Source organism: Sander lucioperca, chromosome 7 (assembly GCF_008315115.2).
Source record: "Sander lucioperca isolate FBNREF2018 chromosome 7, SLUC_FBN_1.2, whole genome shotgun sequence".
In the NCBI taxonomy this organism is placed as follows: Eukaryota; Metazoa; Chordata; class Actinopteri; order Perciformes; family Percidae; genus Sander; species Sander lucioperca.
Window position 1 is genome coordinate 32,454,517 of NC_050179.1, and position 21,248 is coordinate 32,475,764.

Genomic DNA, 21,248 nt, shown 5'->3' on the forward strand with positions numbered 1-21,248 from the left:
CTTCGCAACTTATGCCAAACTGTAGCACAAATAGAGCAGAAATTATGCTCTGCTGTTACCTTGTAGCAATTTTGAAGTCCATCACTCTAATTTTTGCAAATACTGCAAAACTTCTTAAACCTATCTCCTCCCACATGTTTGTTTCAATTGACACCTAATTTGGGCAACTTCCTCTTCAGACTGTCCTCCACAAATTTACCATTCAAATTTTTGATTTATCAAAAATTGAGCCCACAGTGCATTAAAACGTTTTCAGGCATACAGCAGTGTAAATAAATACTGAAATTTCTTCCAAACTAAATCTTTGATGTTCGTGAAAAAAATCACAACATTTGAAGATCATTGTAGATTTGGTGTGCGAAATTTCTGAATTTTATCTCAAAAAGTGAATTTAAAAAAAAATGTTTGAATTGTGTCCCCATCTACGCATTGTAGTCAATGCAAAATAGAGCATCTTTAAACATCAGTTTTGCATTTATTGATGTTTTTGAAGATAAATCACAGGCATCTCTGATGTCTTAACCAAGTACACAAATTCTCAGAATTTTCTGATAATTTTTTTACAGCCGCTTTAAATTCTGCATTTTCATGCAAGCCTGATCCTTGTCTACTAAGTGTTGCAATGCCACTTGTGACATAACCCAGATAATAGCTCCCTGAGATCAGAACCTGAATATATATATATATATATATATATATATATATATATATATATCCGCAAGTCGCATCAACACAGTCTGTAGGAAACAAGGTAACGGCGAGTTGTAAAGATACCACCAATCACAACAGAAAGAGGGGCGGCCTCTAGCTCAGGGGTTTTCAAATTAATTGGGTGAATGTGAGCCTCCCCTTAGAGCAGGTAAGGACAGCCGAGCCCCCCCCTTCCCCAAAATCCCGTCCGCCTTCCCTAACACACGCCTCAGCAGTAAATGACATCTTTTGTGTGTTCCAGGCAATGATGAGTTTCAATAACAACTGATAAAATGTAAATATTTTTTAATATTGTATTTGAAGACATTTTATTTCCACAACTTTTCTAAAAGTGCATTCATAAATGATACTTTGCAACAGCAAATCATTTCCAACTTCATGCAGGCCTAATTGAGCCTACTTTTAAAATCACTGAACATCAGTGGGCCTATCCACAAGTCAACAAAGCATGCTTAACATGTGCTATGATGGGGGTGGGGGGTCTGGGGGTCCACCCCCCGAAAATTTTAAGCATTAAACACTAAATTTCCTGCATTCTGGTGAATGTTTATGCACCTATTTCTACCTTTTTCTGAATCAATATGCTGGAAATATCTTTATGTAAAGGGAAACAGATTACAATCCAAATATAAAAACATAATGGAAAATATTTCAGTAAGGCTCTCAGGCATTCTGTATTGCTTTATCTATTTGATCGACTTTTCTAATTATATCTGAGTCAGCACACATGTAGCTTAGCATCATTTACTCTTACCTTCTCTTTTGCATCTTTTGTTGGGGAAATAACCTCCTTAAATGTGCATATGACAATTATTCACCAATTCATTTTAATGAATTAATAAACCCCTGGACTGTAATATTTCAGATGTTTGAGCAAGATTTCTGCTCATGTTCAAAACCTATGTGCACATTCAAAATATAACTCATCCCATCTGTGTTCTCTGAGGTTTGGAGGAGTCGTGATATTTTGTGAAAAATAAAGTTATAATAGGCTATTAAAAGAATACAGTCACTATATTTCAGAAAATAATCTATACCTGCACCGTAGCCTGCTGTGCATTACGTGATTGCTCTGCTGATACGGTAGATCTCAGACCTCCTGACAGACACAGAGCCCCGTTTGGGTCTCTGGTCTCTGAATGAGACAAAGTTTAGGGAAGTGGCTGAACGCTGCTCAACATCGGAGGTGGAAAACCGAAAATACACGGAGCTCAAAAACGACACATGTCCACAGCAGACCGCGTCCTTTATAAATCTGAAGCTGCACAGCTTTTTACAGCGAGAGTGGACACTAAGCGACACTGAAGCCCCGGCAAAATCAGCTGACGCCGCGTCTGTCAGTGGGAACAATGAGGCTGCACTGCAGAGAGAAATAAACGCAAGTCGTCCTCCACCTGCAGCTGTGATCTGTATTTGTTTTTAATCAGGGTCAGTGCGGAAAACCCACACTCACACAAGTAGGTGGAGGTGAAGGGGATTAGGACTTTCATAGCCTTAGTGGAGATCTGGGGGAACTCGCTCTCCACAGACAACCAGAAACGCGTGATCGGCATTTCTCCAAGTCTGTCACACTGCGGCAGAGGAGCAGCCTCGGACCCCGACCAGGTGAAACCTAACTTTAACTCAGGATCATATTTCCTACGTTTTTTGCTGGGTCCTGTCTCCTCCCTTAATGCTGACTTCTGTTGACTTGGGACAAGGAAACGATGCATTTTAAAGCTAATAAACGCACGCACAATTACCGATATCAGCAGCGGCCCGGGTTCGAATCCGACCTGCGGCCCTTTGCTGCGTGTCTTCCCCCATCTCTCTCCCCCTTTCATGTCTATCCACTGTCACTATAATAAAGGATAAAGCCCCAAAAAATAATCTATATAAAAAAAAAAATAAAAAAAACAACAGAAAGAGCATTTGCTGGCGGTGAGTATAACTGTCATTTATATTTACATTTAAAGGGATAAAACACCATTTCACCGGCGCATGTGCGTCGGAGTTTATCAACAAATGTGTGGCAGCTGGGGCATGCCCGGGCAGAGACGGCATACTGCAGGCAGAGAACATTTATATGTTTCTCTGTCCTATTCTTCACATCAGTGAGGCTTTCTTCTCTTGTTTTAACGAAGTGAATACATGACGAAGTGACTGGAAATATCCATCACCGCTCGCGCATGGATTCTCAACGTCCCGGCTGTTGCCCGGTCTTTGAGACACTAACTAGCTAGTAATATACTACTAACTAGTAATATAATGTATTACATTTTAGAAGTAACTTGCCCAACACTGTCTGGTTTATTATTATACTTTGTTATATATTGTTACACCCAAAATTTAATGAAAAATGAAAAACCAATAAAACCATGGTCACAAATAAAAATAAAACTATTTTCTGGTTTAACTTCACAGGCCATTGTCACTCTCAAATGTGGGTGTTTAATCTTTATTTGCTTTGTGGTAACATACAGTTTAAGATATGAACACACACACACACACAACAAACAAACACACGCGCGCACACACACACACACACACACACACACACACACACACACACACACACACCCCTACCTGACGACTGGCTGTGTGTTGTTTGGGACCACAGGGCAGGACAGGAAGAGCTGCGGGCCCAGCAAAGCTTCATGGGTCCCCAGACGGGACAGACAGGCGTTGAGCTGCTGCCAAACCTGGCTCACCCACAACACTGACTTCTCCATGACGCCATCGGGTGACCAAACTCCAGTCCCCATCTGGAGTGGAGTGGTGGAGGAAGAGATTCGATTTTTTTTTTTTTTGCTTTTGTCTACACAACTGAATTGAACTAAGTAATGCAACAAAAGATTACTTTCAGCACAGTTAAACCAATTATAACGGTCGGTTTGACAACAAAACAGCTCTTGTTATGTATTCTGAGGATTTCTCTGTGCATATATTATTTATTTTATTTCAAAGTCACAGCACTCAATAAATCACTTTACCAACCATCTATTATTTGATTATTTTTTCCAATTTATAATAACTTCTTTGCATTTATCTTTGTCACAGAGACAGTGGAAAGGACTCGATCCACTAGAAAAATGTAAATATCCAGGAAATATCAAACATTAAAAGGAACGCTATATTTATCATTACAGATATTAACCACCAAGCAAATCCAGATGTGATTTTGCATTATACGGCTTGCTAACAGTGATCACAATGTGTCTGTCTTAGGCAGCTGCAACTAAACCTCACACTGACCTTATGAAGCAGCTTCCTGCGGAGGTGTCTTCCCAGCAGGCCGTGCAGCGGCTCCTGATCCCAGCGCAGCGTTACCCAGCGGAAATGCTGCTGCAGGCGGAGCTCTGAACCCTGCAGGCGGGGCTTTGACAGCGTCGCAATCAGGAAGCTACCTTCGCAGAAGTGGTGGGGACCTGAGGGATGAATAAATAGGAGGGACGGGGGACAGAGTCGATTGATTTTTTTCAGGTACTCTGTTAGTCAACCACTTATTTGGTGCTTATCTGGTTTCATAAGATGACACTCAAAGTCACATCTGTTGCTGGAGGGCTATTTAACTACTAAGTCCAATCCTTGTATATTTATCGCACTGGTTTGAGTTATTCTGATTCAGTGACGTTTGCATGATATTTTTATTTTTTAAAGATTATTTTTTTGGGCATTTTTAGGCCTTTATTTTCACAGGACATATGAAAGGGGGAGAGAGAGAGAGGGGGAATGACATGCAGCAAAGGGCTGCAGGTCGGAGTCGAACCCGCGGCCGCTGCATCGAGGAGTAAACCTCTACATATGGGCGCCAGCACTACCAGGTGAGCTACCCAGGATATATCCTGGATATAACCTACATACACATGATAACCCATATCTGAAAGGTTTAGCAGAACACAACACTGGATTATATATATAGAATATTTAAAGCAGAATAAAGATGTTCTAGATTTATGATTAAAAGAGGAGATTTTCTGGTTATATTAAAGCTGCATTTAATGGATTTTTGTGTCCATTTTTAAAAAAAAGTAACTGTATTTCTCTTTTCCTCCACAAATAAATCAGCTTTGATTTTATTTATTTTTTATGGTTATTTTTTGGGCATTTTAAGCCTTTATTTATATATAGGACAGCTGAAGACATGACAGGGGAGAGAGAGAGGGGGAATGACATGCAGCAAAGGGCTGCAGGTCAGAGTCGAACCCAGGCCCTCTGCGTTGAGGAGTAAACCTCTATATATGGGCGCCTGCTCTACCAGGTGAGCTATCCAGGCGCCCAGCTTTGATTTTTTTTTTTAAAAACGTTAACTCTAAAATCTTAAAAAGCTAACTGAACTTTTTTTTTTTTTTTTTTTTTTTTAACTTTGGTTCACCCTAGTAGTAAACATTGAGAATATAAAATACGTTTGATTATTGTTCAAGTCCAAGCCCGGCTGCAGCGAGTCGTACCAGTGTTGAGAACCAGCGGGGAGGCAGAGTGCCTGTTGTCCAGACTGTGGCAGAGGTCTCCCAGCAGGCCTGTTAGGGATGAAGCCTTCTCCAGTCCCTCCAGCAGCACCACCACACAGTGGCCTGTGTTACCGGCTGGCACACCGACCCCTGACCCCACCGCCGGCACCAGGAAACCTGAGGCAGGAAGAGACACACAAGCCAACAGTGGGGTTTTGAATAATAACTTATGAGCTGTTTTTATAGATGTCGAAAAAAATCATAAAAAAAGTCATATTATAAGTCAAAAAATTCATTAAAAAAAGTAATTGTGTAGTATGTCGAAAACAGTCAGAATAAGTTATACTATATTATGTTGAAAAAAAGTCATCAAAATGTCAGTGTAGTATGTTGAAAAGTTATAGTATGTAATAAAAAGTCATAATATAGTATGTCGAGAAAAGTCAGAATAAGTCATATTATATATATATATATATATATATATACACATACATACATACATACATACACACACACACAGTCATAGTACAATATGATAAAAAGTCATAGTATAGATGTCGAAAAATTCATAAAAAAGTCATAGTATAGTATAGATTTGGGTGGGGGGTGGGTGGATTGATCGGAAAATGGGGAGGAAAAAAAGTCAGTATAGTAAGTAGAAAATTGTCATAAAAAGTCATAGTTTATGTCGAAAAAATTCTGAATGTCATACTATAGTATGTTGAAAAAAGTCATTGTATAATATGTTGAAAAATTCATTAAAAAATATACTATACTATACTATACTGTGTGTCAAAAAAAGTCATTAAAAAGTCATAGTATAGTATGTTGAGAAAAGTCAGAATAAGTCATTATATGTTGTGGACAAAAGTCATAGGATAGTATGTCATAAAAAAGTAATGTTGAAAAAGTCAGTATAGTAAGTAATATAATATAAAAAGGTCATAAAAACATAATTGTGTGTGTGTGTGTGTGTGTGTGTGTGTGTGTGTGTGTCCGTCCGTCCGTGTGTCCGTGTGTGTGTCCGTGTGTGTGTCCGTGTCCCTACCACAGGTGATGAAAGTCTCCAGCAGCTGCTCTTTGGTCAGGCTCTCGTCCACCTCCACCCTCACCACGTCACAGCCAAGCCCCCCCGTCTCCTGCTTGGACTGGTGGAGAGAGAGAGAGAGGTAGGAACGGAGCACGTTGTCATGGAAACAGAAAAATCTACTACTACTCTGCACCGAAAGAAATGCAGCAAGAGGAGAATCTGAATGAGCAGAGAGGGCTTTTCCAGGCAAATCGGAGAGTACAGTCGACATGCAGCTGCTGAAGACATTTTCCTTCCTCCTTCCTTTAGTTCTTTTTAAATGTGTAGTATATCAGTATATACACGTATACAATTATATGTATAAAAAAAGGTAAACGGTGGCAAAACAGATGACATAAATACAGACGAGAAGAGAAATATATGTATAGAAGCAGTTCTTCTCGGACTGAATTAATACTAATTAATTAAAAACGGCAATATCAATTATCAGTAGGGCTGCAACTAAAGATTATTTTCACTGTCGATTAATCTGTTGATTTATATTAATCTGTCGCATAATCATTAGTTGTTTGGTCTATAAAATGTCACATAAATGGTAGAAATGTCGATCAGTGTTTTCCAAAGCCCAAGGTGACATGTTGTTTTTTAACTTTCTTTTCATAAATTAATTCTCAAAACGATTAATCGATTATCAAAATAGATGGCGATTAATTTAATATTCGACAACCAATTGATTCATCTTTGCAGCTTTAACTATCAGTTCAAAAGAAGGCCAACAAGCTCTCTGTGTAAATAAAACCATTGTGTACATTCAAACATCTAATCATTATAACCTCAACCTTTTTTCATGCTACAACACGTTCTTTATCTGCTCATATCAGATATGTCAGACGTCTGTGCCACTGCAGAAAACCTCCATTTGATGCCTTTACCATGGAAACCCTTGAGATTGAACAGCAGTGATTCAAACAGCATAAAAACAGTACTGAATGTGCTCTGATATTTACAGCACAGTATGTTATGAAATGAAAATATCACCACTATTGATTTATCAATTCTACTGCCCGAGTTGTCCTGACCTGCAGTGTTTCATCATGTTGTGGTGAGATATTGTAGTAGTTTGCTGTTTGCATCCAGTTTCTGTATTATTGCATCAGACTGTGCAACGGAGCCAAATTTAAATTTGCTTTAACCCACATGTGTTGTCTTCCTGTCGACCTGCAACTTTTAGTTTTTCTGGGTCAAAATTTAAAGCTACATTGTGTAAGAATTTCTCCCATCTAGAGATGAAATTGTATATGACAACCAACTGAATATTACTTTCTAGCCCCTCCCATTCCGATCGCGTTTCAACTTTTAACTCTCCTTTTCCCTCCCGGCTGGCATTCGTCACGGTGCCACTGAGTCTAAATGTGTGAAAGGCGGCAGTATGTCCCTCTTTGGCTAATGTATTTTGAAGATGGAGACGCTACATGGCTGCAGTCATTTGAGCGACTCGCCTGAATGATTCTAAATGTCAGATTCTACGCTTACGAGAATACTTTGATTAGTTGGTGGAAGTAATTACACATGAATGAGCACATATTTGTGAAAGAACAAAGGGGGGGTTTGCTAAGAATCAACTCAAAAAAAAGGTTTAAAATAAAATAAAAAATGTTTTTTCTGCGCTTTTGACGTTTTTTTTGGGGTTTTTTCCACCACGTTTTTTTCGACTTTTTCCCCCCTTTTTTCAAATGCTATGAAAGTGAATAAAACACGTAAATTCAATTAAAGTAGTGAACCGATCATTTATTTTACTTGTGAAGAGTAATGGTTCTAGGGAACCATCCACGTTATTTTTTATTTCTATTTTTTTTTTGACAATTTGTTTGAAAGAAACCAAAATTTATGATACAGAAACTTTTTTTTAAATGGGTCAAATTTGAGCCGAGGACAACATCCATCCATCCATCCTCTTCCGCTTATCCGGTAACGGGTCGCGGGGGTAGCAGCTCCAGCAGGGGACCCCAAACTTCCCTTTCCCGAGCCACATTAACCAGCTCCGACTGGGGGATCCCGAGGCGTTCCCAGGCCAGGTTGGAGATATAATCCCTCCACCTAGTCCTGGGTCTTCCCCGAGGCCTCCTCCCAGCCGAGGACAACAGTAGGGTTAAATTAAAAAAAAAAGTGGGGGGGACTTACGGATGTTTCCAAAAAAAAGTAATCACATCCAGTGTTAAAGAAGTGAAATTGTGAGCTTTTTTTTTTTCATTTTGGTCTGGTGCTGGAGGGCCATGAATGAATTAGTTTTGAAGAGAAATCTCTTAATAGTGCGTGGGATTGTACGACAGTTCTCTGATTCACCCAGACATTACTTCACCTGACTGGACCATCGCACCACTCACACATACTCTATGGCATTCGCATTTTTAAATTGGAAGCCCATAACAGCTGTTCTGGGAATCTTTCCCAAACCATTTCCAAAAATCACTTTCTAATTTTACAATATTTGGGTTGACAAAGAGGCTTAATGCAACATAAGCTGTTCAAATGTCTATGATATTTTATTATGTGTTTTATTTCTTAAAAACCTAACCAGGGACAGGGTCTGCACATTTCATTTGCTACAGCTAGATAGCAAATATTCATCCGCACCTTACTCATCTGTACATCTGTGTTTATATACTGTGTTTATATAAGGGTGTTTATTGTGTAAATATGTTAGTTTTATTACTATTATTATTATTATTATTATTATTATTATAACTAATTCTATTTTTTCTATTTCTTATACTTTATGTATATTTTTCTCCTATGTCTACTTAATGTGTATTTGTGTTATTCTGATGTGTGTAATTTCTTTTCTTTTGAGCTGCTGTAGCACAGGAATTTCCCCAGTGTGGGATTAATAAAGTCTATCTTATCTTATCTTAGAAGTCCTATATACATTGCCTCAGTGTCATTTTATTCAAATGAAATAATGCGTATACCATTTGAATCGTTCCTGTCAAATAAAAAGAATAAAATAAATGAAATTAAACATTTGTATTCTTATGTTTGAGCTACAGAAGGCGCGTCAGCCCTCTCAGCCTGTATGTTTTCTCAAAGGTTTAAAAATAGAACTACAGTATATGTGGTGGCGACAGATTTATATTTCTCTCCTTGAGATGAATGATTCCCTTGAAAGCGTCATGGACGACTGTAGCTTTCTGGATCGGTGTTTGTGAACTGGTGGACGCACCTTAATGCAGCGAGCGACCAGACTGGCGATGTACTCCTGACAGCTGCCCTCAAGCCCTTGAAAGATGAGGTTTCCATACTGTTCCACCTGGACACCGAGAGAAAGAAAAACAGAGGGATGAATTAGTTTATCAATGAACTGACAAACAAAAGTGTTAATAAGAAGTATAATGTGATAATATGTGTGATGTTGGAATTGTGGCTTTTCCTGCTGCTGCATACTTTGAAAGTCACTCTGGTTAAGAGCATAAACCAAATACCTGGAATTAGATGGAATATGTGATCATGAACGGACAAATACATAAATAAATGAGCAGTTGTAGTAAAGAGAGAATGAAATTAGACCGTAATTAGCTATGCTACAGTAAATAGTATCTTTAGGTTTACTTTAGGTTTAGGTTTTACTAACTCGCTCTTAGTTAATCGATAAGCTGTTTTATAAAAATCAATAGTAAGAATAGAAATATGTTGGTTACAGCTTCATAAAGATACATTGTTGCTAACCTTCCTCCTAAATATTTTCTTGTAAATAAAATACTTGAGTGGAAAATGATACATGGATTGATTAACACTACAATAGTAGAACTCAGGTGCATGCTACAGCAATGATCTGAGCTGTGAAACATATTTCACTGTCAGACTCGAGTCGCTGTGGATAAAAGCATCAGCTTACTGTCAAAAAATATAAATCAGTCATGAGAAGTGGGATTTAAAACATTTACAGATGCTGCTGGATCAAATCTGAGCCCTGCGACGCTTTGGTTTCTTAGTGAGCGCTGTCGCCTGTTTCTCTCATCGCCATGTTCTATGGCGCGTTTTACTGATCTTATGAAATGTAAACTGATCATCTTGAAGTCCTTCACATCTTCACCTCGACACAGCCAGCAGGGGGCGCTGTAGCACTTTATTCCTCTCTTTCATCTGTCCATCACTTCATCTCTCTCTTTCTCTGCCTTTCTTCACCATCCTCTTGCTGCAGTCTTCTAGCTTCCTCCCTATTTTTCGACATCTTACTCATCTAATCCCTCAATCCCCCGCACTCCTTTGTGTGTTTGCGCGCGTGTGTTTGCATGAGTGAGTGAGTGAGTGAGTGAGTGAGTGAGTGAGTGTGTGTGTGTGTGTGTGTGTGTGTGTGTGTTTGCATGTGTGTGTGTGTGTGTGTGTGTGTGTGTGTGTGTCTGGTTTGCATGAGTGTGTGTGTGTGTGTTTGCATGAGTGTGTGTGTGTGTGTGTGTCTGGTTTGCATGAATGTGTGTGTGTGTGTGTGTGTGTGTGTGTGTGTGTGTGTGTGTGTGTGTGTGTGTGTGCGTGCGTGCATGTGTGTTTGCGTACCAGGCGGACGTAATTGTGCAGCAGCGGCAGGGGGAAGAGGTATTCCAGAGCCAACTCATCGAGACACGACTCAGACAGACCTGTCAAAAACACACACACACACACACACACACACGCACAAAATTCACACAATAAATCCTCAAATCCGCTCTGGTTTACAAGCTCAGTGTCAGCAACCGACCGCAGCAAGCTTCAGTTACATCACACAGACGCAAACCTCAAGGTGCCCTCGTGGTTAGACTGTACTGGAACTTAAAAACACCGCAACATTCAACAGCTGTTTGTTCTGAAGATGTAAGCACTAGTGTCACTCACTCACGTAACAGCTCTTAATGCTTCATATCAGTTAGTAGGGTGAATTATAGCTGTGAGAGGTTTTAATCTGCGTCCTGAGGAAATCAAAAACACTTACTCATCCTTCCTCAAAGATTCTCATTAAACATGATTTTCAGATCGTCACAGAATCGTTTCAAACAATTAACAATTAGGCTCCATACGCTGGTAAACATGATTTTAGATGTTGATTAATCTCATTTCAAATCTTCCATGTAATTAAATGTGACAATACGATGTGTTCACTTGCTTCTAATGCAAATTTGTGTTGCAACGTTTGTTGCAAGAATCGAGAATAATTTCCCTGATTCCAGATGTGTCTGCCTTATTCCAGTTTGTCCTTTAATGTCCTATTCCTTCTTTACAGATGCTGAGGACTGTTTCCAAATGATTCCCGAAACTCGTAAAACTTTAAAGCTAAATAAGATTTTTACACAGTATAAATGGCAACACCGGCAATGTCTCATTTGCGTCAAAACATCCATTGCTGTTCATGTAAGACCTCATGTCTACAGCGCCTTGAAATGCATCATGGTAGGTGGGGGGGGGGGGGCATAGTATCGCGATATTTTCCGTGGCAATACTGTATCGACACACAGATGCCAAGTATCGCTCTATTATAATATATGTGTTGGTCAGTTTGTCTGCTTGACAATCCCATTTTGCAGCAGTGATGAACAGACAGAGAAATGTATCTTTTTAGATAAAACAGATGTTGACAAAATTTCCTTTTGGGGACATATTTTGAAATTGGGAAAAATTTGAAGTTGGAAAAAAGGTAACAAATTGCGATAAATAGCAGAATATTGCAATATGTTTAAAATCGCAATAATATCGTATCGTGACATAAGTATGGTGATGATATCGTATCGTGAGACCTCTGGTGATTCCCACCCCTAATGGCAGGTTTGATGCACGTCAACTTGCCACAATACACCACCGGTTTATTTACATCCATCGACGTGTGTCGGCTCCTTAGATAAGCAGTCATTTTATTATTTTATATATTTGTCCCGCCAATTTGGGCACATCCCAGCTATTGTACCCTGGCTACTAGTCCATCTTATCAAATTTAATGGTAATGTTTTATTTTACAGGTCTGTAGTTTCCTAGTTTTCTGGAAGGGACTATGTCATTTTTTCACCAATTATGGGAAAAATGGAGACAAAATTACAGTTTTCTTATTGAGATAAGTCAGTTTTTAGGATCCATTTTCTTGAGAGAAAAGCTCCATTTACCCCAAGTAGATTTAAATTTGGTATTGCAAACTGTATTCTCCATATATGTTGAATATGTACTTGTAAACAAATTTTTAAAAATCCACATTCAGCTGACCTTCTGTGCACTAACTACAAGACTCTCTAGATTAAGATGGCAATTCACTGAAATTAACTAATTGAAGCCGTATGAAAACTATCGCCATTTCCCCTATAACTAGTACTGAATTACCGTACGTAGTTCTTTCCAGGAGCCATCCTATGAATTTTGAGTTACACATTTGTCACTCACAGTTTTCCTCAAATTGCCCAGAAAGAGAATAATAACGATATGTGCGGATTTTTGGAGTACGAGTAATCAACCATTTTCTTTTTGACACCGTCTCTTCATCAAATTTCAACAAATATTTGACGAATATGTTACAGCTGTTATAGCATTTAGTGATAGATTTCTTTCCACTGAAGCCTGTGAGTGCTGAGAATGTGAGACAGATGAACAAGCAGAGGGTGAAGACCGAAGCGCTAGTCATTGGTGAGCGGACAGGTCGATACACACCCCCCCCCCACTTAATGAGACGTCTTCTGAAGGAAGGTGGTCAGAAAGACGGAAGAGAAAATGAGGCTGACGGAGATGAAGGCGGAGAAGGAGAAAGACGCAGAGAGAGGCAGACAAAGAGAAAATGGATTGATGAGCGAGTGAAGAGAGGCGGTGGAGAGAGAAGGAGAGTTTAGGCTGCTGCTCACCCTGATTTTCATGGCACCAGACAATGGTTTAGTCTTTTGTTTCCTGACTCACAGAGACGAGAAATCCACTAGATAAAGCAATTTAAGGCACAGAGGCAGCCAAACAGAAGCAGCAGCAGAAGACAGAAATAAACATTATTCTAATATCTGTAGAGCAAGGCGGTCTGCTGCTCAGGGCGGCTGCTGGGACTCATCTATCATCATTAACAGTGGTGTCTGAGGAACCGTTCTGGTTCTACAGTATGTTCAGACCTGGTTTGGTTCCAGTTATGGCTTTAAAAATGAATAAAACAAAGATCATTTTCATTTAGATACGGCTTTCTTCAACATTGCAGTACCAATATTACTGAACATCCTCGTATCATATGTCGTATTACAGATTATACTGTCTGTTGTGGCCAATGCGTGCGTGTATTATGTGTATAGTGTGTGTGTGTGTGTGTGTGTGTGTGTGTGTGTGAATGGATTGTTCGCTACGTCACCTGCGCACCTGTGTGTATGTGTGCTATCAGAGGTTAGAAAGGGAATCACAGGTGAGGGGGATGGAGGAATTAGGATCTGGGAAGCCACGCAGTTTTTCAACCTCAGCTGTGCGCGAGTGATGTTTTTTAGATCTCGTCTGCTCGTTGTTAATCCTGCACAGTCAGTCTTTTTGTAGGTGTTTTTAAATGCATTTATAAAATAAAGGATTAACCTTAAGACGATGGCGGACCTCATTATTTGCACCAACAAGCGTTGGAAATGGTTTCAAAATCCCTCCAGTGGCATTTTTTGTGGTCAGATTGCCACTACACTGTTTATGATCATTCTTCAAGATAAACAGTAGTGTATCATTATCAGCAAGAATTCTAAGCAGACTTAAAAAAAAGAAAAAAAAGAAATCTGAATGTTGACACACATCCACCACCAAGCAGAAAAACAGTACGCTAAATTCCGCAGATTTTCAATCTGGATCACCACTGAAAACCACACACACACACACACACACACACACACATCTGCAGTTCCCATTATCAGGTGTCAGGTGTAAAAGCTGAAAGCGGCCGTGGTTGCAATATGTATTTTTTGGTGTTTGGTGTGCTCACTGATGACAGTGCTCAAAGACACTGATTTCCTTTGGCTGGAGAAACTGTGGTCCAATCAGAGCTGTGTAGCCGGATTACGAACGGGGAAGTCATCCATACGCACAACTAGCAACCTAGCTACATCTACAGCATAAAAAAACAGCAGCTGTGCAGGTTGTTAAAATGACTCTTAAACTGACATTATCTTTGATCATCGTGGAAAACGTTAATCACAGCTTCCGTGTTGACTGACAGACAGTTATTTCCAAATGAGTCCTGAACTTGTCCCCTGTCCTCAATACAGTCTAATTATCAAGCTAGCTTGTCTCCACGTGCAAGAAGTCGCTAGACCGAAACTGGAAACATCTGTTTAAGTTGTAAAAGATTGTATGGACTCTTATATTAATTATTTCTATGCAAGTAGAATTGCAGATTATTCTGTTTTTCCTATCAGGGTTCATTTTAACCAACCAGGGTTAGAATTCTGTCATTCTGTCTTCCACATAAAGCAAGAAGAACAGAAGAAGTTGAAGCCTGCAGCAGCTGGCATAATCCATGTTATTTTCCATCAGCCTGGTTAAAAAAAAAAAAAAAAACTAGATCAGCGTAATTACAGTGAATCTGGCATGTGAAAACCCGACTCAGGATGGAGAGACGTCAAGTCTGATTTTATGTCAGTCACACTTGTGGTTGATTGGCATCATTTCCTCTCAATCCTACCCATCTTCGCTGGGTGTGCCATTGACTGCATGTGTGCCTAGTGGCCACGAAAATGCCCAAAATGTCTCACCACATCCACATCTCATTATGTTTTTCAAGTAGAAGAGCCGCAAATGGTGTGTTTTGCATGTGCTTCATCTGGACCATGGATCTATTTTGTCAGCTTTGTTAAAACAAAAAAATAAAGTCTGTCTTTGTGTGGACTGTAGCTTAAGAAATGTGGAACCTGACATGACAGACCTGCTCTATGTCACTGTTAGTGTCGGACAATCAAAATAATACATTTGATTAATTACAGTCATTTCTTAATTCTGATTTAGGCGGATAATTAATTAAGTCAAAAATACTTCTTCCTGGCTTAAATGTTCCTTCATGTGGTGTGACTCAGTGGGCAGATCCCAGTACATCGCTGCCCACACTGCAAATGCATCCAAACTGATTTGTAAGGCCTTTTCATCCACCAAATGCCATTTGTTATCAGTAATGGTAGCTCTGATTCTGGTTTTGGCTCAGAGCTGCTGAATGAACAGACTCTGGTTGCCAGGTTTGTACCTTTGAGGCGGATGGTGATGCACTGGCTGAGAGGCTTCCTGACCATGTCCCAGGGGGATAAAGGCAGCTCCTGATCTGGCAACCACTCAGTATCGCCTGGAAGAGAAGATTAAGCAGAGCCGCATTAGGATAGTTAGACAAAATCACACAAACTGTACACACACTTGTTGTACAAAGTGTAAATGAGTGAACACACAATAACAAATACTATGAAGAATGCTGTTGGCTAACAAAAACACAAAATAGTATACTGTAGATAGTAAATGCATAAATGATATGCACCACAATGTATAATTTATCTGCATGTCCTATATAACGTGGCAATAAAGGCATTTTTGCTGCCACGTCCGCATTATTCCTAAAGCACAGAATGTACTTTTGCTGGGATGAAACATTAATACACAGAACATTCTCCTTCTCTAATACATGAAGCAGGACTGGAAGTGGGACTGCTTTTCTCACAGGGTGTAATTAGAGTAAACACACATCACATTAGGATAGGTAACATGATGCATCATGAGGAATTAAAGCAATTAAAATGTAAAATGCCTCTTCTGCAGAGTGGAGCACGTCTTTTTTCTGGTGTTTGAAAAGCATTCAATAGCAAAACCCTACAATCTCAAGAAGAGAGAACCAGGAAAAACTAGAGAATATACTATAGTTTGAGAAAACCATAAGAGGCTGAGAAAGACTGTGCTATGTAGGCGCCACGATACAATATCATCACCATACTTATGTCACAATACGATATGGGATTGTAAACATATTGCGATATTTCGGATATATTGCAATTCATTACCTTTTGCAATTTATTTTGTCCCCAAAGGAACATTTTGTATCTTTCACGCTGAAGGTCACCAGGAGAAAAACTCTTTCAAAACTGTTTCAACATATCGACTGAAAAATCCATTGATGTTATTATTCTAGTACCAAAAAGTTTAATTACCATGTGCAATTTATACAATAAAAGATTGATACTTGGCGTCCGTGTATCGATACTGTATTGCCGTGAAATATATTGAATGCACCAAGTTTTTAAAACAATCCCTGCTCTCAGCTGCATCGCTATGCAACAACAACATGATAACACTCTCTGTAAGTTGTGTTCAGCGTCATACTGACATGAATGGAAACTGCCTGAAAAAATAAATAAATAAAACCAAGTCAATCACTCTAAAACATTAAGGTCTGTTTTGCAAACTGGTCAGCACGGGTTTATCTATTTCATCTATGTATGGGACAAGAACTATACTTATAAAACCTAAACTCAACATCCCATGCTAATCAGTAGATGTCCATGCAACTTACACAGAAAAACAATGCTGGCCGGCAAGCTCCCAGACTGTAACTGTACTATCCAGTACACTTTAGAACAGGAAACAATGATGGGGTTTAAGTTTATATTTTTGCTTTGAAGACACAGGTCTGCTTATGAAATAAATATACATATATATCAGTGTGATAGTTCTTTTTTTCATTTGTATTCAACTGATGTGTCCCTGTGACACACGCAGAGATGGTTTCCTCCAAACTAGATGACGATATAGGTTGTTTATTTCTACACAAACTAGCGTTTCATAAATTAGTGCCCCCCTAGCGGTGGAAATACGACCCACAGGAGCATTTTAAATCCACGTATTTAAACGGTCGCAGTTTTAAACATGTTGTTAAAGTTCTGGAGTGGTCGCAGTTTAGTTCTGTTTCGGCACCAAAACTACTTAGTTGAGTTTAGACAAAGACTGTGGTTTGGGTTAAAATGGACTTTTGTTCCGTTACATCACTGCATGTGACGCAGAATGTGTCGTAGTTCTGTTTGTTTTCCGTGAAGTAAAATAATAAATAACTCGCGGTTTACTTTTATTTTCAATTGCAACTCAAACTCCGGTCTCCTGGGTAAAAGTCCTGTGTTTGTTTGACCCATACAATAAATAAAAAAGTACAAATTTAAAAGTGAATATATTACAATGAATCTGTCACCACATACTGTAGAACTTTACAATGAATTAGTCACCACATACTGTAGAACTTTACAATTAATCAGTCACCACATACTGTAGAACTTTACAATTAATCAGTCACCACATACTGTAGAAATTTACAATGAATCAGTCACCACATACTGTAGAAATTTACAATGAATTAGTCACCACATACTGTAGAACTTTACAATTAATTAGTCACAACATACTGTAGAACTTTACAATTAATCAGTCACCACATACTGTAGAAATTTACAATTAATCAGTCACCACATACTGTAGAACTTTACAATTAATTAGTCACCACATACTGTAGAAATTTACAATGAATTAGTCACCACATACTGTAGAACTTTACAATTAATCAGTCACCACATACTGTAGAACTTTACAATGAATACGTCACCACATACTGTAGAACTTTACAATTAATCAGTCACCACATACTGTAGAACTTTACAATTAATTAGTCACCATATAATGTAAAACTTTACAATTAATTAGTCACCATATAATGTAGAACTTTACAATGAACTAGTCACCACATACTGTAGAACTTTACAATTAATTAGTCACAACATACTGTAGAACTTTACAATTAATTAGTCACCATATAATGTAGAACTTTACAATGAACTAGTCACCATATAATGTAGAACTTTACAATGAACTAGTCACCACATACTGTAGAACTTTACAATTAATCAGTCACAACATACTGTAGAACTTTACAATTAATTAGTCACAACATACTGTAGAACTTTACGCTTTTCCAACATTATTCTGTGGACAGCAACATTGAGGAAATAAAAAAGGCCACAGAGGGGCTAATGATTCAGCCAGAGGCTCGGTGAAAGATGAATCCAACCAGCAGCTTTAAGGGGGGCAGCTCTCCACTCCACTGTAAACTCATAAAACTTATGAGAAGTGGGGGTTTAATTCCCCTGAGGTGACATACAGTATAGCTTTTGCAGAAGTCTCCATTTGTACTGAAAACTTCCCAAACTATTGCTGCACTTTCATTTCATCCCCAAGAGAAACTGTTAGAGAAAAGGTCAGAAAAGGTCTGAGGTTATTCTTACTAATTAAACCTCCACCTTGAAAAATGAACTTTAAACTACACATTGTCTGTGTGTATGTTCATGTCATTTTCTGTTGTTGTTCAGCAACATGTATGCTGTTTCCTTACTTGGGTGTTTATGTCATTTGTGGTAATGTTTCATGTATGCCCTTTGGTGTTATTCATCTTATGTATGTTTGTATGTATATCTACATCCTCTTTTTTATATGAGCTACCCAGGGATGCAAAAAGAACTTCAGCCCTGGCTGACAATAAAGTTGTATCTTATCGTATCGTATTGAACTAATCCTGCTGTACTGTAAGAAGTAACTGCAGAGCAAACGCAACATAGAAGCAGCAAATGCATTAAGAGGGAAGTCTCAAAAGGCTAACATTGCAGCTCAGAGTGCAGACTTTGGCACTAATGCTGCCAGAGGTTGCTGGTTATATTCCCATTGCAACCAGCTGTGTATAAATTAGGGCTGCAAATAACAATTACTTTCATTATTAATTAATCTGCCGATTACTTTCTCTTTGATCTATATCCACATGAAGTCATCAAATGTCTTGTTCTGTCTGTCCAACAAACCCCAAGCGAATCATTTTACTATAATGCAGGACACTGAAAAGCAGCAAAGTCTCCCCATTATAAACCTGGAACTACGGCATACGATATGACCTAAAATCTAAATCACGATTAATTGCACATTTTACCTCGATAACGATAAATGAACGATAATTAATCACGTTGTTCTAAATCATCTTTTCTGAAGCCAAAATGTTTCCAGATGATGGACACTGTGGGTTTTTTGGGCACGAGTTGCTCAGTTGACTCAGACTTGGTGTTTGAGTTATCCTCCATTATGCTTTCCATGCGGCTGACTAGTCCGGGCAAAGTCACGTGACTACACACGCGCAGCGTTGGGCAAGTTACTTTTAAAAATGAATTAGTTACAGTTACTTGTTACTTCTTCCAAAAACTAAATTAGTTACTCAGTTACAAATTATAAAAGTAACTAGTTACTTCAGAAAGTAACTATTATGTTACTTTCAAGTACATTTTTAAATGCTCAAATGTGGGGCCTTAAAATCAAGCTTCAGTTGCTAAGGTTTTGTGTCACTGTCTCCTCCTTCGGTGGTCTTGGCCACTAATTTCATGGAAGCATGCAACGTTGAAAGATGTTTGAGTAAGTTTGAATTACTTGAGACCAACGTGGATAGGCACTTTTTCCCAGGGCATAATGTGCATTTCATGATTACAATTTCTTGGAGGGAAAAGTAATGGCTATACTTCCATTTAGAGAAGGCTACTTTTGGAATATTTGGGCTCGCCATACCCGTCTCTCGTTGACTGACTCGCTTGTGTTGTTCTCGTGTGTCTGACTATGCGTGCTTTCGAACACCCGCCGAACTCTACCTCTGATTGGCTTACCATGACATTTTACTCAACCTCAGCCAATCGTTAGCATTTACGCGCTTGTCTCGTGCACTGCCCGCTAACCAAGGAAAAGTAGTACAAAAGTATTTGCCTCTCGGCTCAGAGATCTAGTTGGTCTGATGAAAAAAACAGCTTCAATTATAGTAACGCACCGCATTTTTTGGCAGTAACAGTAATGGCGTTATTAAGATGGGAAGAGTAATCAATTAGATTATTCGTTCCTGAAAAAAGTAACGCCGTTATTTATAACGCCGTTATTCCCATCACTGCACACGCGGTAGAATGTATTTAAGGAGAAAGTAGGCCTATCAACAGGAATAAATTATCTGAATTATCGTCATGGGAAAAATACGTCGATCACTACTCGATCAAATACTTCAGAATTTCAATGTCGATAAATTTTCAATTAATCGTCCAGCCCTATGTTTGGAATTGTTGCTTGAAAAAAACCTGTCAAACTATTCTTCGATCAGAATAGTTGCAAATTCATTTTCTGCCGACTGACTTATCAATTATCGACTAATCATTGTATCTTTACAGGGAAGTTTGGGAATTTTTGCTTAAAAATGACTTGCATTATAAATTGATTATCAAAACCAATTGACTAACTAATCATTTCAGCTCAAATATGTTGTGTAACCTCTATGTTCTTTGTGCTGCTGCTATCTTAATCAGGTAATCAAGATTTCTGAATGAGGGACTAATAGAATATGAATAAAGCTGTATATCAAAATTGTTGCCTGATTTTCTGCTGATTACTAATTTACATTTAATCGACTACAGGGGTTGAGCATTAGATGAAACATGTCAGAAGATGCTGTCAAAAGGTGACCGCAAAACTGCACGAATCTCACACACACACACACACACACACACACACACACGGAAATGAGAAATACATGCAGACATGTTGAAGCAAATGAGACACGCATGCAGACACAAAGCCAGAGACCAAGAGTGTCTGGATGTCTGCAGTTTGATCCACGTTGACACAGAAGACATTTTCTCCTAAATTGGAGTCTTCCTCCTCTCTCTCCACCCCATCTCATCCATTATGCATCCCTCCTCTGCTCTTGGTTTCTTTCATCGTCATCCACCAAAACACACACACACACACACACACACACACACACACACACACACATCAATCTATTCCCATGTTGTTTGGAGAAAGACGGTCACAGTGTGAGAGACAGTAAACATTTGATACAGAGGTGTAACGATAGACAAACAGCAGACAGTGAGGCAGAGAGAGAGAGAGAGAGAAGTAGTCCTCGCTGTTTGAGGCCAAGGACATCGATTTCCTTTTTTTTGTTATCAGTCTGGAACTCAGACAGACCTACACACACACACACACACACACACACACACACACACACACACACACACACACACACACACACACACACACACACACAC

At 39.0% G+C, this 21,248-nt stretch overlaps 1 protein-coding gene across 2 annotated transcripts in view; it reads right to left on the minus strand.

The window, feature by feature from the left end:
* Window positions 1-21,248, minus strand: part of cttnbp2 (cortactin binding protein 2) — a 123,393-nt gene that overhangs the window by 13,513 nt on the left and 88,632 nt on the right. For both annotated transcript variants that reach the window (XM_036002779.1, XM_031279711.2), the window contains exons 11-17: window positions 15,353-15,448; window positions 10,723-10,802; window positions 9,392-9,478; window positions 6,190-6,289; window positions 5,142-5,318; window positions 3,946-4,118; window positions 3,277-3,455 (exon numbers count right to left, since the gene is read on the minus strand). In XM_036002779.1, coding sequence (XP_035858672.1) covers window positions 3,277-3,455; window positions 3,946-4,118; window positions 5,142-5,318; window positions 6,190-6,289; window positions 9,392-9,478; window positions 10,723-10,802; window positions 15,353-15,448 — 892 coding nt within the window. The remainder of the gene's footprint in view (window positions 1-3,276; window positions 3,456-3,945; window positions 4,119-5,141; window positions 5,319-6,189; window positions 6,290-9,391; window positions 9,479-10,722; window positions 10,803-15,352; window positions 15,449-21,248) is intronic.